A 15,813-nucleotide genomic window follows, 5' to 3' on the forward strand; every position below is an offset into this window, starting at 1 on the left:
ATCCTTGGCCGAGGGTATTTTTCCATTGATTTTTAGGGAGAGTGGAAGAGAGAGGGAAAGACAGAGAGAAATATTGATGTGAGAGAAACATATCAATTGGTTGCCTCCGACCAAGGTCAGGGCCTGAGGAGCCTGCAACCAAGGTACATGCCCCTGACCAGGATTGAACCCACGACCCTTTGGTCCACAGGCCGACGCTCTATTCACTGAGCCAAATCAGCTAGGGCAGTATTTATTTTCTAAAAACTTGTTTTAATATTAGAAGTGGGCAAAATAATTTGAACAATAATTTTAAAAATACAAGTGTAGATATAAATGTGATCAAAAGTGATTTGTACAATAAAATTTTCCAGTAATATAAAATACAATGTTTTAAATTTAGATTACAAAGTGCTAAAATAAACTACTTAAATACATGTTTTTAATTACCAGGCAGCATAACTCAATAGCAAAAAAAAAAAGCTTTTTTAGCATAAGAGCATCTACAACCAATTAATTAAAGTGACTTCTCCAAACACACACAAAACAATTTTGTAAAAAAATTAACACAATATCAACACTTTTTAAAGCATGGCTTCTTAAACACATTACTTGGGAATACAGACCTCAAATGACTGTTCCAGTGTGAAGTTAATTGTACAAATACAAGGTGTCACATTCCGGGACAAACATTTATTGCAGGGACTGGAAGGGTCTATTCCGGTATAATCAATCTGCAAAAGAAAAAACAGAACTAAGTACTTCCTTGGAAAAAGTGGATACATTCTAAAATAACTTGCTCTTAGAGAGGAAAGTGAGTCCAATGAAGCAACCTACAGCTCAGGAAAAAAACTTTTTAAGGTTATCTGTTTATTTTATTTTACCAGTGTGAGTGAAAACTGGAAAGACTCATATGTTATTATACTAGCTCACCTTTCCAAGTAAATTTCTCTCTATATACTTTTTATCAAAAGAAAATCATTTATGCATCAAAATCATAAATATGAAATCCAAACTGCACGAGGTAGAAAGATTTAAAGAGCTATAACAAAAAGATTTAAAGAACTATGAGCAAAAAGGAGCTATAAAATAACCCTAATAAGCTCAGGGGGCCACATGGCAGGCCTGACAAGCTCAGTGAACAAAAGTAACCACACAGGATGGTCTAATCATAAATTCCTAACTGGGCAGGCCATGGCGGGTAGTCACATCCCAGGCCTGCAGCTTCCTTAGCAGAGGTAAATCTTTAACTGAACTCTGTCCATCGCTCTTATGCATCTAGGAGGCCAGAGTAATTTTCTTTTCTAGATCCCTCGAAGACATAATGGAGGCACCAGAGCACATGACCACAAGAGCACTCATGCTAATCTTGTTCCTTATATACCATCCCTATGTACTGTAAATGTAAATTATTAACAATCCTGTACCCACCAGTGTACAAGAAATATGTGTTTCTCCATTTTGCCATTTGTTCAATGCTAGAGATTTCCCTGGTTTGCCTTCTCCCACCTCCTTAATTTACCAACAATGGATTTCATGTGTTCCTCCTTACATTTTGAGTCTAAATGCAGAAAAGGAACTACAAACCTGCTATTCTCCCAAGCATTTTCTCAATCAGTTGAGATTTTGCTTCTGGGCATGTCCTCAAAATTTGGCTCAAATAAACTCTTTTAAGAATTTTCTGTAGGCTGGATGTTCTTTTGTGGACATAATTTAAAACAAGACTAATACAGAGATTTGTAAATCAGCTATTGCTCTTACCTCTTCTTAAATATTTTTCAGTTATCTGAGCTTAGCTTTCCATGGTACATTTTCAAATTAAAAAAAAAAAAAGTATTAGGTTTCTCAAGGGCTACCATTTTTTAAAAGCCTGGTGTTGTCTAATAAAGAATTTGCCAGCCCTAGCCAGTTTGGCTCAGTAGATAGAGTGTCAACCTGCGGACTGAAGGGTCCCGGGATGGATTCCAGTCAAGGGTACATACCTAGGGTTGTGGGTTTGATCCCCAGTAGGGGGCGTGCAGGAGGCAGCTAATCGATGACTCTCTCTCATCATTGATGTTCCTCTCCCTCTCCCTTCCTCTCTGAAATCAATAAAAATACATTAAAAAAAAAAAGAATATGTCTTGTCTTTGTCCTGGATTTCAGGCAGAGAGTTTCTAAAACCCTTGGAATTTCCTGTGATAGGAGAGTATTTGTTTTTGATAAATCCCTTGATTCAAGCTCAAATTTATGCTAACAAAATGGTTCAGGCTCAGGCTCAGGCTCAGGCTCATGGCTGGTGACCAGAAAGACTAGATGTGACTGGGGACTTTGGCACAGAACCCCTCATTGTCTGAAGAAAGGCTGGAAATTTAGTTCAATCCTGTGGAGACGTCTTCTCAGCAAAGTGTTGAAGGAATAGCTTGGTTTCACCAATGCTTAATCAATCATGCCTATGTCATGAAATTTCAATAAAAACTCTGGACACAGAAGCACAGGGGAGCTTCCTAGTTGGTTAATCCACTGATGTGCCAGGAGAGTGATGTGACCTGCTTCCACAGGGAGAGGGCAAGAGGCTCTGCATTCAGGACCCTTCAAGTCCTTGCCTCATGCATCTCTTCATTTAGCTGGTCCCAATTTCTATTGTTTATAATAAAACTGTAATCATAAGTATAGCATTTCCCTGAGTTCTATGACTCATTCTAGCAAATTATTAAACCTGAGAGGAGTCACAGGAAACCCCCCATTTGATAGCCAGTTGGTCAGAAGTGTAGGTGGCCTAGAGACCTCTGAACTTGCAACTTGCATCTGAAGTGAGAGCAGTCTTGTGAGGGGGTTTGGGAACCCCCCCTTATCTGTAAGCTACTTGGCTAGAAGTGTGAATAGCCTGGTGACCTGGCTGCGGCTGGTGTATGAAGAAGTGGAAGTCTTATTGGGGACCATGTCCTTACACCTGTGGAGTCTGATGATAACTCAGGGTGATTAGTGTCAGAACTAAATTGCAGTACACCAGCTGGTGTAAGACCTGGCCAGATAGCTAAAATGACAGCTTTTGTTTCCATTATCAGATTTTTAAAAGTAGATTTTATGTTTTTAGAGCAGTTTTAGGTTCACAGCAAAATTGAATGGAAAGTACAGCGTTCTCATATACTTTCTGCGCCCCCTCCCTCGCCACACACACACACACACACACACACACACACACACACACACACACAGCACACACAGCCCCAACGAGCAATATGCTCCACCAGAGTGAAACATTTTTTACAATTAAGGACCCTACATTGATACATCATAACTCAAAGGCCATAGGTTACACTAAAATTCACTCTTGATGTTCTACATTCTATGGATTTTGACAAATGTATAATGACAGGTATACACCATCAGAGTATCATACATAATAGTTTTTACTGCCTTAAAAATCCCCTGTACTCTGTCTAATTCATCCTGTTAACCCGAGGAGCTGCCACTGATCTTTTTAATATTTCCATAGTTTTGCCTTTTTCAGAATGTCAGATAGTTGGAATTATACAGGCCTTTTCAAATTGGCCTTTCACTAAATATATATATATATTTAAGGTTCCTCCATGTCTTTTCATGGTTTAATAGCATATTAATTTTTAGCATTGAACATTATTCCATTTCCTGGATGATGTACCAGATTATTTACCCATTCAACTACTGAAGAATACTGTAAAAATTAATAAACAGAAACTTCATTGAAAATGGAGCCAGGAGAAGAGAGAATCTCACTCACTGCTGATCCCAACAGGAAGAGACAAATGAGAAAATAGCCATATACAAGGCAAGGAAGAGGGTCCTCACCAGGAAGTGAATCTGCCCACACTTTGATCTTGCACTTCCCAGCCTCCAAGACTGAGAAATAAATGCCTGTTGAAGCCACCCAGTCTGTGATATATTTTTAAAGTAGCCCAAGCTAAGACAGATTTGGTATCAAAAAGTGGGGTGCTGTTGTAACAGGAATATATAAACAATCTTGAACAGAATACTTGTAGAAATATAGATGGTAAAGGCCATTCTGGTGAGGTTTCAGATGGAAATGAGGAATATGTTATTGGACAATGGAAAAAAGATGGTCCTTGTTATCAAGTGGCAAAAAGAAAACACTGGCTATGTTCTAGCATTCTGTGGAATTTGTAGGGAACAAAACTGAAATTTTATTGAGTAAGGAGACTTCTTCTCAGCAAAGTGTTGAAGGAATAGCTTGGTTTCACCTGACTGCTTATAGTAAATGGCAAGAACAAAGAAATGAACAGAGAAGGAATAATGGTAAGCAAAACAAGACTAACACTTAAAGATTTGGAAAATACTCAAGTATATCCATATTGCAAAAAACAAGAAAGTTTGTTCTGTAGAGAATACTACAGTGTGGCCAAACAACCATCTGATTAAAAAAAAAAAAAATAAGCTGTAACCGGTTTGGCTCAGTGGATAGAGCATCGGCCTGCGGACTGAAGGGTCCCAGGTTCGATTCCGGTCAAGGGCATGTACCTTGGTTGCAGGAACATCCCCAGTAGGGGGTGTGCAGAAGGCAGCTGATCGATGTTTCTCTTTCATAGATGTTTCTAACTCTCTATCCCTCTCCCTTCCTCTCTGTAAAAAATCAATAAAATATATATATTTTTAAAAATAGTGTGAGTGTGATGTAATTAGCTATTCCAGCAGAATAGCAATAGCTGCTACTAGGCTACAACCAAGGATCACTGACTCCAGGCCCAATGCTCTTCTACTAAACTATTTTTCCCAAGAACAGTGAGTCCCCTTTGCCTTCTAGAAGACTATCTTTATCAAAGATAGCATATGAAATAACTACTATAAATGCAAAGTGCCAAACGGAATGGTAAAGAAGACAGTTCGTACTAGAAAGACCAGTATATTCATACTAAGAAGAAAAGAGGATTTTAAATGAGCCATAAAAAAAGAGGGGGCATATGAAGTAGCAAGAAGGTAGAGAGCACAGGTACCTTTAACGACAATGAGCATAAATACTTTGGATTTGTGGAGAATTTTCATGAGACAAGGAAATAAAACCAGGTTAAGAAGATAAACTAGAGCCACATGACACACAGTGTTTGACTACTGTTTACAGACTATTTATTAAGGGCCAGATATTATAAGCACTTAATACATATCATCTCATTAAAAAATACAATAGTCCTTGCAAAGTTTGTTTTCACTTTCCTTATTTTAGAACTAGTGTCCCGGTGCACGGATTCATGCACATTGAAAGGAAATTAATTAGAAGGTGGCCAGTGGGGAGGGACCGGACCCCCCCTGGATCCAACCTCCCACAGTCCCTCCCTGGCCAGCCGCACCTGGGGTGGTGCTGTGGCTTGAAGGGCATCATCGGCCTAGCCTGCAAGGATCGGGCCAAAACCGGCTCTCCGACATCCCCTGAGTGCTGTGGCTTGAAGGGCATCAGCGGAGTGAGCGGGGTCCCTCCAGCAGGTGGAGTCCCTCGGCCTAGCCTGCAGGGATCGGGCCAAAACCCGCTCTCCGACATCCCCTGAGGAGTTCCCGGATTGCAAGAGGGTGGTTCTTGGGTTCTCCTGTGTTTAGCGCCTGTCCCCTGGTGGTCAGTGTGGGTCTTAGCTACCGGTCAGATGGACACTTAGCCATATATATGTGTGTGTGTGTGTGTGTGTGTGTGTGTGTGTGTGTGTGAAACTGCCAATTAGGAAGGTGTAGCAATTTTCCCAAGATCCATCTAGCTAATAATTAGGAGAAGGTATTTGAACCCAGCTCAGCCTTTCTAAAAAATCTATACTCCTGGCACCATATTATGCTCTCTCACACAATGGACATAAAACATTCTTTCTAATATACAAACTCAAGACCTTCAGATTATAAGAATGAAGAAAAATCATTGAAATATAATTATGATTTGTTTTTGTTGTTATGAAACTGCCCAGCATTGCAACTCTGTCCCAAGTATTGTGGAATTCTCCATTTTGAGAGTTTTATAGGGAGACAGGATTCAATCTCCCACCACAGAAGCCAAAGGGGTAAATGAGTCCTCCTTCTCCCTAGCCCCAGGCAGCGAGTACAAAAGCATAAAATCTGGAGCAATTCAATTGAGTCTAGATGACTGAGTCTCCATATAAATCACTAAATCTTGGGAGACAGACCAGAGTGGGTGTGATTAGATTAGTAGCCACAGCAGTAGCTGGGAGAACTCAGCAGCTGCTATAGCTTTAAGTCACTGTTTCTGCTTCCAAACTTTCTTTTCTGTCTCCAAACATGCGCCTCTCGACTTCCTATCCATTTTATGTGTGACCTCCCCAATCTCCCTCTAAAAAATTCATTTCCTGTGTAAGCTATCCAGAGTTGGTTACTGCTTCTGACAACAAAGTTTCTGAAAGCTCAGTCACCCTGAGTGTTAAAAATGTCCTGCAGGAAATTAAGAAGCTTGAGAGATTTCTAAGGAGGCTAACATAACCAAATATTTGTGTAAGAACAGATTTAAAAAGTCTAGGAAATGGAACTTTCATTTCTTCCTTAATGCCCCATCATGAAGTAATCATTCCTTAATACTGTAGAGGAGGAGGAAATTTTACCCCCCTAAGTTCTTTTGGCTAGTCTAATAATTAAATAAACATGAGATAGATTAAAAAGAGAAAAAAACACACACAAATTTAATACATACCTACACATGTGAACCCCACATACATGAGAGGTTCCAGGAAAAAGAGGGAAAATGAGGGACATATGACATTCTGAGCTAAGAATCACCTAGGGGCTTTAGAAGGAAAGAAGGTCACTGTAGGACAATAAGAACAGAAGATGTTCAGTAATTAGAAGTTTACCCGGCCATATAGCTAGGTCATAAAGTTATTTCTGGTTGTAACTCTTATTATAGACAAGACCCTAATTTAAAGTCCTTAAGGGAGAGGTAAAAGTTTCTCATGAGCCTGCAGAGTCTTGAGATAATTCACATTCCAAAGAGGTAGGTTTCGTAACTTTGAGCCACTATAAACTAAAACAGGGTGGCTTTTTAGCCCAGGGGACAAAATGTGTATAGAGCTATGGAGAGGGCCATTCCAACCCTATTCTAGAATTCTTAGTAATGGCAGCATTGAAAGCTTCAAGAGATAGCTCCTTAGCTCGGACACTGAGGTACAGCAACACTAGTAGCAACAAGGAAATTCATTCAATTGACATTAGGTAGGGCAGACATCAGCTAGGGAATAGGATGGGCATGGCATTACCCCTGCTCTAGGCGATAGGAGCAGATTCTTCAGTTTTATGAGTCCTAGTAGTGCCAGTGGTGTGATACCACAGCAGCAAGCAAAAAAGAGAAGTCTGTAGAGGCTGAGCAATTGTCCACATTCTTGCGTCAGAGGAAGTAAAGCAAGTTACACTGCTTCCTATCCATGGCTCAAAAATAAGGGATAGCACTAAAGTTTTCCACAGAGGTGACTGTAATTGTAAAATAAGTCATTTGTATAACTCAGGCCCTCATAGGAAAGAAGGTGAATATGAATTATGAGAGTCAGAGGAAATATATGTAACAGGGGCACAATGAGGCAGCAGGGTACCCTGGAGTACTGAACAACATTTTAAAAAGTATTTTAAATGCGTCCTTTTTATTAAATAGGTAATACATTAATGTAAAAAACTTCCCCTCAAAAATACTTACCAGATAAAGGGGGTGGAGAAAGTAAACATCCATATTTAAATTATTTAGACCCTCTTCAAACTTAGCAGTTGAATGAATTTTTTAAAACTGAGTCACTCCGGGCCCTGACTGGTTTGGCTCAGTGGATAGAGCCTCGGCCTGCGGACTGAAAGGTCCCAGGTTCGATTCCAGTCAAGGGCATGTACCTTGGTTGCAGGCACATCCCCAGTGTGGGGGTGCAGGAGGCAGCTGATCGATGTTTATCTCTCATCGATGTTTCTAACTCTCTATCCTTCTCCCTTCCTCTCTGTAAAAATCAATAAAATATATTTTTTAAAAAAACTAAAAAAAAAACTGAGTCACTCCGGGTTATTTTATTTTTGAAAATTAGTTTTACAAAATCAACAGCTAAGTTCTAAATTTACAGGTACAAAACAAATTTAATCCTTTATCTCCTAGTAAAATTCTATGGGCCATATGAAATCTGTTGTATGCTTATGTAAGTTAGAGACTGTGAATGGGAAGCATAGACAAGGTTTTTACTTCTAATTCTATGGAAGTCTCAATTTTACACTTGTAAATGTAAATTATCTTTGAAGAAAGAACAGCAATAGCAAAGCTATGTATTATTTCCCAAATGTCTACTCCATGCCAGAACTGTTCTTAATCTGTTACATAAAGGAAACTGAGATTCAGAGGTTAAAGGACCAAAAACCAAACACCTGGTATATGACTATGTCCATTTCCTAGAGTTGCCTTAACAAATGACCACAGACTGGATGTCTTAGAACAAGAGAAATTTATTATCTCATGGTTGGAGGCTAAAAGTCTGAATTCAAAGTGTCAGCATGGCTACACTCCCCCTGTGACTCTTGGCAGAATCCTTCCTTGCCTCTTCCTAGCTTCCTTGGCATTCCTTGGCTTGCAGCTGCACTGCTCCACCTCTGCCTTTGTCGTTACATGATGTCTGTCTTCACATCTTCTTCCCTCTATGAGTGTCTGTATCTTCCTACAAAAACTCCAGTCATATTGGTTAGGAGCCCACCCAAATGACCTTAACTTAACTTGACTACATCTGCAATGACTCTACTTCCAAATAAAATCACATTCACAGGAACTAGGAATTGGGATCTCAACATATCTTCTGGAGGGAGGGAGATATAATTCAATACATCACATGATAGAATGGTATCCTGTCCAGCTCCAAAGCTGCTATTCTTTCCATCAGACTGCACTCTTGCTTCCCATAATCTTTAATATTATATTAACATTATACAATAATTTAGGAATATGGAAGTCAATTTAAAAAACAATGTATTTTAAAATAAAATTGGCACCAATTGTTAATATGCTGATGTTTTAAACAATATTACCAAATGTTATTTTTCATCTAAAATATAGATTTAAAAATAACAACTTTGTCATAAGTAAATGTTATCCCAGGACCACCTTAAATTTAGAATTTTATAATACAAATTTTCATACACAAAGCTGTTATATATAGCATTTAACTCATTTCTACAAACAAAATAAATTCTAACATGAAGTTTTAATTTACCCCTTAAAAGTCTCATTAAAATATCAAGTTATAAAAACTGCCTAGGACAGACCTGATGAAAAGGGTTTTCCTAATTATGCTCTATCTTATATGACAAGGTGGCTCAAAGAACTGATAAGCAATTAATATACATAAAGGGCTTTCTATTTTGAGGCAATAGATGGTCTTTTCTATTAAAAAACATTGTATTTATATAGTTATATAAATGATGTTCAAATATTAGTGTCTTTTACCTAGTGCTACTTTCTGACGATAGCCTCATGCTGCCTCGTATCACGTGTCCTCCATTACACTACCCACCCTCTCTACACTGTCACTGGTCTTACCTTCACCCCTCAGCCCCATTTTTATATTCCTAGGTATATTCACTTGGTTGCACTTCTTCCTTCCCAACTGAAACTCTATTTCAAATCATGGTGATCTTCTGAAAAATTAAGCCATGCATACATGATTTGTCAATCTTTTTTGGTTATGCTTCACTAAAAACTTGACTTAAAAAAATCAATAATGATGGTTCTTTGAATCCCTTAATCTCACACCCAACTGTGGTCTTTTGAAACCTGTAAATGGTACCACCATTGTCCCAAGCATCCTAGCTCAACATCCTGGCATATTTGGCATAATGTTGCAGTCCCCAACTTCTACCAATTCTTCCTTAGCAATATACTTAGCATCTTTGAATTTGACTCTCATTGCTTCCACTAGAGATAAAACTTTGAGACCCTCATGCCAGTTTTTTAAAAGGTAAAAGAAAAAAATACACTATATCTTTTTAAAAGTCAAGTAAAACTTTCTAAAATTTTTTCATAACTAAATATTATCACACATAATATGAGACCTGAGAGCTTTGAACAAGAGCCAACTTACTCAGTATATTGATAAACAATGTTATTAGATGCTATAATATCACATAACCATTCTTACATTTTAATTTATTTTAGAAATTAAACTACAAATCTATATAATTGATGGTTGGTCCAGTTTCCAATTTTTGAGAACTAATAAGGATATAACAGTACTTCCTTCTAAAATAAGCTTCCAAAAATTTGGGAGGTGGGGGTGAAGTATTTTATGCCATTTTTAAAATCATGTACCCCTTCCTTTGCTGCAACATTTGCCGATCAACCTGTTTACTAAATTTGTTTTGCCTTTAGATACAGACGGATATCACTGTTTATATAAGTTTGATCTTGTAGGATATAACATTTTCCTTGGCTAATTTCAATAACTCCTTCAAACACATAATACCAATCAGATGATTAAACTCTCAATATATTGTTTTAAAATTGGATTATAACAATTGAACTTCATTATTTAATCTATTCATTCAAACACCTTAGTTCCTATTAGATGCCAAGCATTGTGCTATATATAGGATGAGAATACATAATAGAAAAATGTATTGTTTGTACCACAAAAGACTTTAGAGACTAGTGGAATAGAAAGTCATGTTAATCAATAATTACAGAATATAATTTTTTTTTAGGACTGCTTTTTTTTTTTCACCTGAGGATATTTTTCCATTGATTTTTAGAAAAGAGTAGAAGGGAGAGGAGAGACAGAGAAACATCGATGTGAGAGACATTGAATTGTTGTCTCCCACATGAGCCCCAACCACGGCCAGGGATCAAGCCTGCAACTGAAGTATGTGTCCTACGATCAGAATTGGACCTGGGACCCCCTTCAGTCCACGGGTCGGTGATCTATCCACTGAGCCAAACCAGCTAGGGCTACAGAATATAATTTGATAATGCTATGACAGGTCATAAGCTAGTACTTCTAAAACCTGAAAGAAGCATATGTATCAGGTGGGGAAAGGGAGAAATCAAGGAAAACTTTCTATAGTGTTGACAGGAATGAAATTTGAAAAAACATGGTAGAATAAGAAAAGGAAGGACATTTCAGGTAGATCTAGCAGCATGATACATCCCAGAAACTAAAATAGTTTGCTACTGCTAGAGCAAAGGGTAGGGGAATGGTATATGAGGCTGGAGAAGTAGAAAGTAGCCTAGCATTAAGAAAATTATATTTTACATTAAGGATCTAAACATTATCCTGAATGCTAGAGGGAGCCACAAGAAAAATATTAATGAAGAGAATGAAATATTCCAATTAGCCTTTTAAAAAGATCACTTTGGCCCTGGTCAGTGTGGCCGGTTGGGTTAGACCAGCCGTGGGCAAACTACGGCCCGTTTGAAATGAATAAAACTAAAAAAAAAAAAGACCGTACCCTTTTATGTAATGATGTTTACTTTGAATTTATATTAGTTCACACAAACACTCCATCCATGCTTTTGTTCCGGCCCTCCGGTCCAGTTTAAGAACCCATTGTGGCCCTCGAGTCAAAAAGTTTGCCCACCCCTGATCTAGACTCATGTATTCAATTGCCTACTCATTAATTCCAACCTGGTTATCTAAAAGGTGTCTCATCGTAGCAAGTCAAAAATCAAACCAAAAAAACCCTCTTTATTCAGCTCCTCACCCCCTAGCCCCCTACTATCACACCAAAACTTCTTCTACAGTCTTTCTCACCTTGATAAACTACAACTCCATCTTTTCAATGCAGACCAAAATATCTTAGTTATCTTCATTCTACTTGAATTATTATTAATAGCCCCTTAACTGGTTTCCCTGCTTCTACTTATTCCCCAGATAATATTCTCCATATCATTGACAGGGTAACTCTTTTAATCTTAAGTAGTAAGATCATGTCACCTACCTGTGTGAAACTTTTCAATTGCTTCACATTACACTGCCTGTAGAAGCCAAAATCCCTATAACGACCCATGTGATGTGCACTCCACTACTTTACCACTCTAGCCTCATCTTCTACTATCCTCCCTCACTTCTCATTCTGCTCCAGCCAATGACTTCGTTGTTCCTCAAACATCCTACTAAGTACTTTTGCTCTTATTTCTTGTCTGAAACATTCTTCCCTCAGATATCAACATGGCTCATTTCCTCATCTTTTGTAGACCTTTACACAAATACCATTTTACTGAGGCATTCCTTGACTACTCAAAATTGTCAACTATTCTTCAACCATTCCTACTCCCCTTCATTTTTCTTCATAGCACTTTTCATCATCTAACATACTTCAGATACAGTGGATTAAGGAATGAGTTAATGGGAGCTGGGAATGGACAACTATAATAATAAAAGCGTATTATGCAAATCGACTTAACAACCGAACAGCAGAACAACCATTCGAACGATTACCTATGATACGTGATACGCACTGGTGCCAGGCCAGCCAAGGAGGGTGTGATGCGATTGGTCGGGGGGGCCCTGCCATCACCCCACGATTGCCCTGCAGAGGAAGGCCCAGGCCACACTCTGCAGGGTGATCGATGGGGGTGGGGGGACTCTGCAATTGATTGCCCTAAGGAGGGAGGTCCAGGCCACCGGCCGGTGGGGCAATCGATTGGGAAAGCGGGGAGCTCTGCAATCACCCCAAAGAAGCAGGCCCAGGTGTGCGGGGCCGGCCAGCAATTGCCCCACAGAGGGATGCTTAGGCCAGCGAAGGGATCGCACCCCACACCTGTCGCCCACAGAGGGAGGCGACCAGTGGCAGGGGAGGAGGAGGAGCGCCACACAGATGGCAAGCAGTGGCAGCAGCGGGGCCAGCTGCCGGCAGCCAGGGGAAGGAAAGCCCCAATAGGCCCTGATAGCCGGCCAAGCCTAGGGACCCTACCCAAGGGATCCTGGATTGCGAGAGGACGCAGGATGGGCTGAAGGACACCCCACCACCGTGCACGAATTTCGTGCACTGGGCCTCTAGTTATCAATAAGTGTGCACATATTTCTTTTTAAAAGAGATTGTGTGAAAAAAGAGAATATAGACCAGCACCTAGAGGAAACAAAACAAGAGGTCAGAGTGCTAGGATTTGAATCCCAGTTGTGACTAAGCAAATGACTTATTCTCAGATTCAACATCCAACCTCTAAAAATAAAATGCAGAGAATAGCAAATTACCCTTATAAGTGTCCCTGTATCAAATGACATGTAAAATTCTTAGCAGACTCAAATAATATGGGTCATTATTACATTTTTATTATTAAATTGAATCAAGATAGGATATTTTCTCTTTTTTTATTGATTTTTAGAGAGGTAGGAAAAGGGAGAGAGAGAAACAGCAATCAGCTGCCTCCCACATACCCTTTCTAGTGATCAAGTCTGAAACCCTGGCATGAGATCTGACCAGGAAGAAACCTTTCAGTGCATAACATGACGCCTAACCAATTGAGCCACACTAGCCAGGGCCATGTTTAAGAGAAGAAATTAGAATGCATTTATATGCTGAACAAAGAAAGAAAGAGACAGGCTGAAGAAAATAAGAGAGCATATTCCTTCTATAACTTTTTTAAAGTCTTAACGTCAAAGTCCTATACCTGATTTGCTTTTCGTATACCACACAACACATATTGGCTTTTACCATGAAATCAAGTTAAACTCAATACTATAATCAATATAAAAATGTAACCATTATTCAGTGTCTAAACTACTAGACTCTGACATCTAGATGACTCAGCTCCCATCCAGCTAACATAACATAGTATCACCAGACAAATCTTCCCAAATATAGCCCTGTGTTACAGACTGTTAACGACCCCTCACCCCAACTTGTGCCACCTTTCGTCCACAGTATAAAATTCTCAATTACTATCTAAAGACCCCTTTTCTCAGCCTCCCTTATAGCTAGTGTGGCTTTGTTACTAACACCCGCTGACTGGTCACAAGTATACTTGTGTTTCCGCGTCCAAATGTTACTGACAGGTCACAAGTTAACTTTTGTCTTTTTCTCAACTCATCGGTCAGTATTTCCAGAGATGTGACAAGCAATACATCTAATTCTTTCCATTCATCTTTTATTCTGGCAAAAGATTTTTTAAAAAGGCATTGCAGCAGAGAAGAACATTTGAGCGAATTATGTGCAGACACTTTGTCTGATTGGCTGAGTGGCTTTGGCAGTCAGTTGGAAGATAGCATTTTGTCAGAAGATAGTAATGAGTCTAGCATTAGATCATCGCGAAGGCAAAAGAGAAATATGATAGTATCTGACAGTGAAAGTGATTCTAAAGAATGGGCAGAAAATGACATTTTACCAGTGTTAGAGAATTATACAAATATTTCAGGCGTAATTGTTCAATTTGAAGACCCACAAAGTATAAATGAAGAACTAATTTATTTTTTAACGTTTTTTCTATCTCATTACTTCTCAAACCAATTTATACCATCACCAAATGGAAAAATAACACAAAACCTCTGCTAAAACTTCACCATGGATTGACTTTAAAAGTCCTTTATTCCTTTGTTCTTCATCCCTTCTTCCACACTACTACCTGGAAAAGGATGTGACAACTAGAACTCTAGCCTCCATTCTGAGCTGTGAGCATTGGAGCCAAACCCTAAGACTGACAGAGCAATAAACTAGAGAGTGTGGATTCAGTAAAACAGCCTCCATACTAGCCAGGGACTGCATTTCTAAGAGATTTCACATGAGAATGAAAATTTTACTCATTGCTGAACCCAATCTTAACTGATACACATTGTGTCCCTCATGCTATTTTCCCAGTTTAATACATTCACTATCAAATACAAGTCTATCTACAACATGGCACCAGCTGATTGGCCCTTACCCTTATTTTCTCTATATACCTTTTGATTTCCTGTCACTACAACTTTGCTCATATTAATCTCCTTCTTGAAATGAATACAACCTCCCCTTTACAACTGCTATTTACTTACCCTGCAAGTTCCAGCTCAAAGCCCATTTCCAACACAAAGTTACAAAGTTTTCCAGGGTTATTAAAGACAGATGTGATCTTGTCTTCCTTTAAACTACTAAGGCATTTTCTGTCTGTGCCACTCATCCAGCAATACTTAGTTTTCCTTTTATATGTCTGTTTCATCTCCTTCAAAAGATTCCAGGCTCTGTCCTGGTCAGTGTGGCTCAGTTGGTTGAGTGTTATCCTGTGCACCGAAAAGTCGTGGGTTCAATTCCCAGTCAGGGCGAGTGTGGGAGATAACCAATCCATGTTTCACTCTCACATTTTCTGTCTGTGCCACTCATCCAGCAATACTTAGTTTTCCTTTTATATGTCTGTTTCATCTCCTTCAAAAGATTCCAGGCTCTGTCCTGGTCAGTGTGGCTCAGTTGGTTGAGTGTTATCCTGTGCACCGAAAAGTCGTGGGTTCAATTCCCAGTCAGGGCGAGTGTGGGAGATAACCAATCCATGTTTCACTCTCACATCATTTTTTCTTTAAAAAGAAAAAAATTCTTAAAAAAGATTACAGGCTCCTTAAGGGCTCTCTGTGTGAAGAAATAAAAAAGAGGCCCTGTCCACAAACTTTTTCTATCATTTACTATGCCCTCCTTCATCAGCTAAAATTCAAGGGTAGCCTAACCTAACCTAATATCCAGGTTGTAATAAAATCTGTTGGGTATAAAAACAAAGTTTTCTCTCCCTTTGGATATATACATCCTATCTAATAAAAGAGAAAAATGGTAATTAACGTATGACCGCTACCCTTCCCATTGGCTAATCAGCATATCCTTACGCAAATCAACTGCCAACTAAGATGGCGGTTAACCGCCAACAAAAATGGCGGCTAATTTGCATACGCCCAGGCGAAAGGGGAAGGACTGAAG

At 39.1% G+C, this 15,813-nt stretch overlaps 1 protein-coding gene across 3 annotated transcripts in view; it reads right to left on the reverse strand.

The window, feature by feature from the left end:
• TMEM30A (transmembrane protein 30A) overlaps positions 1-15,813 on the reverse strand; it is a 37,120-nt gene that overhangs the window by 13,842 nt on the left and 7,465 nt on the right. For 2 of the 3 annotated variants that reach the window (XM_014535780.1, XM_014535781.1), the window contains exon 2: positions 606-713. The exons of the other annotated variant lie outside the window; for it this stretch is intronic. In XM_014535780.1, coding sequence (XP_014391266.1) covers positions 606-713 — 108 coding nt within the window. The remainder of the gene's footprint in view (positions 1-605; positions 714-15,813) is intronic. 3 annotated transcript variants of the gene reach the window in all.

Source organism: Myotis brandtii, unplaced genomic scaffold (genome assembly GCF_000412655.1).
Source record: "Myotis brandtii unplaced genomic scaffold, ASM41265v1 scaffold151, whole genome shotgun sequence".
Taxonomy (NCBI): Eukaryota; Metazoa; Chordata; class Mammalia; order Chiroptera; family Vespertilionidae; genus Myotis; species Myotis brandtii.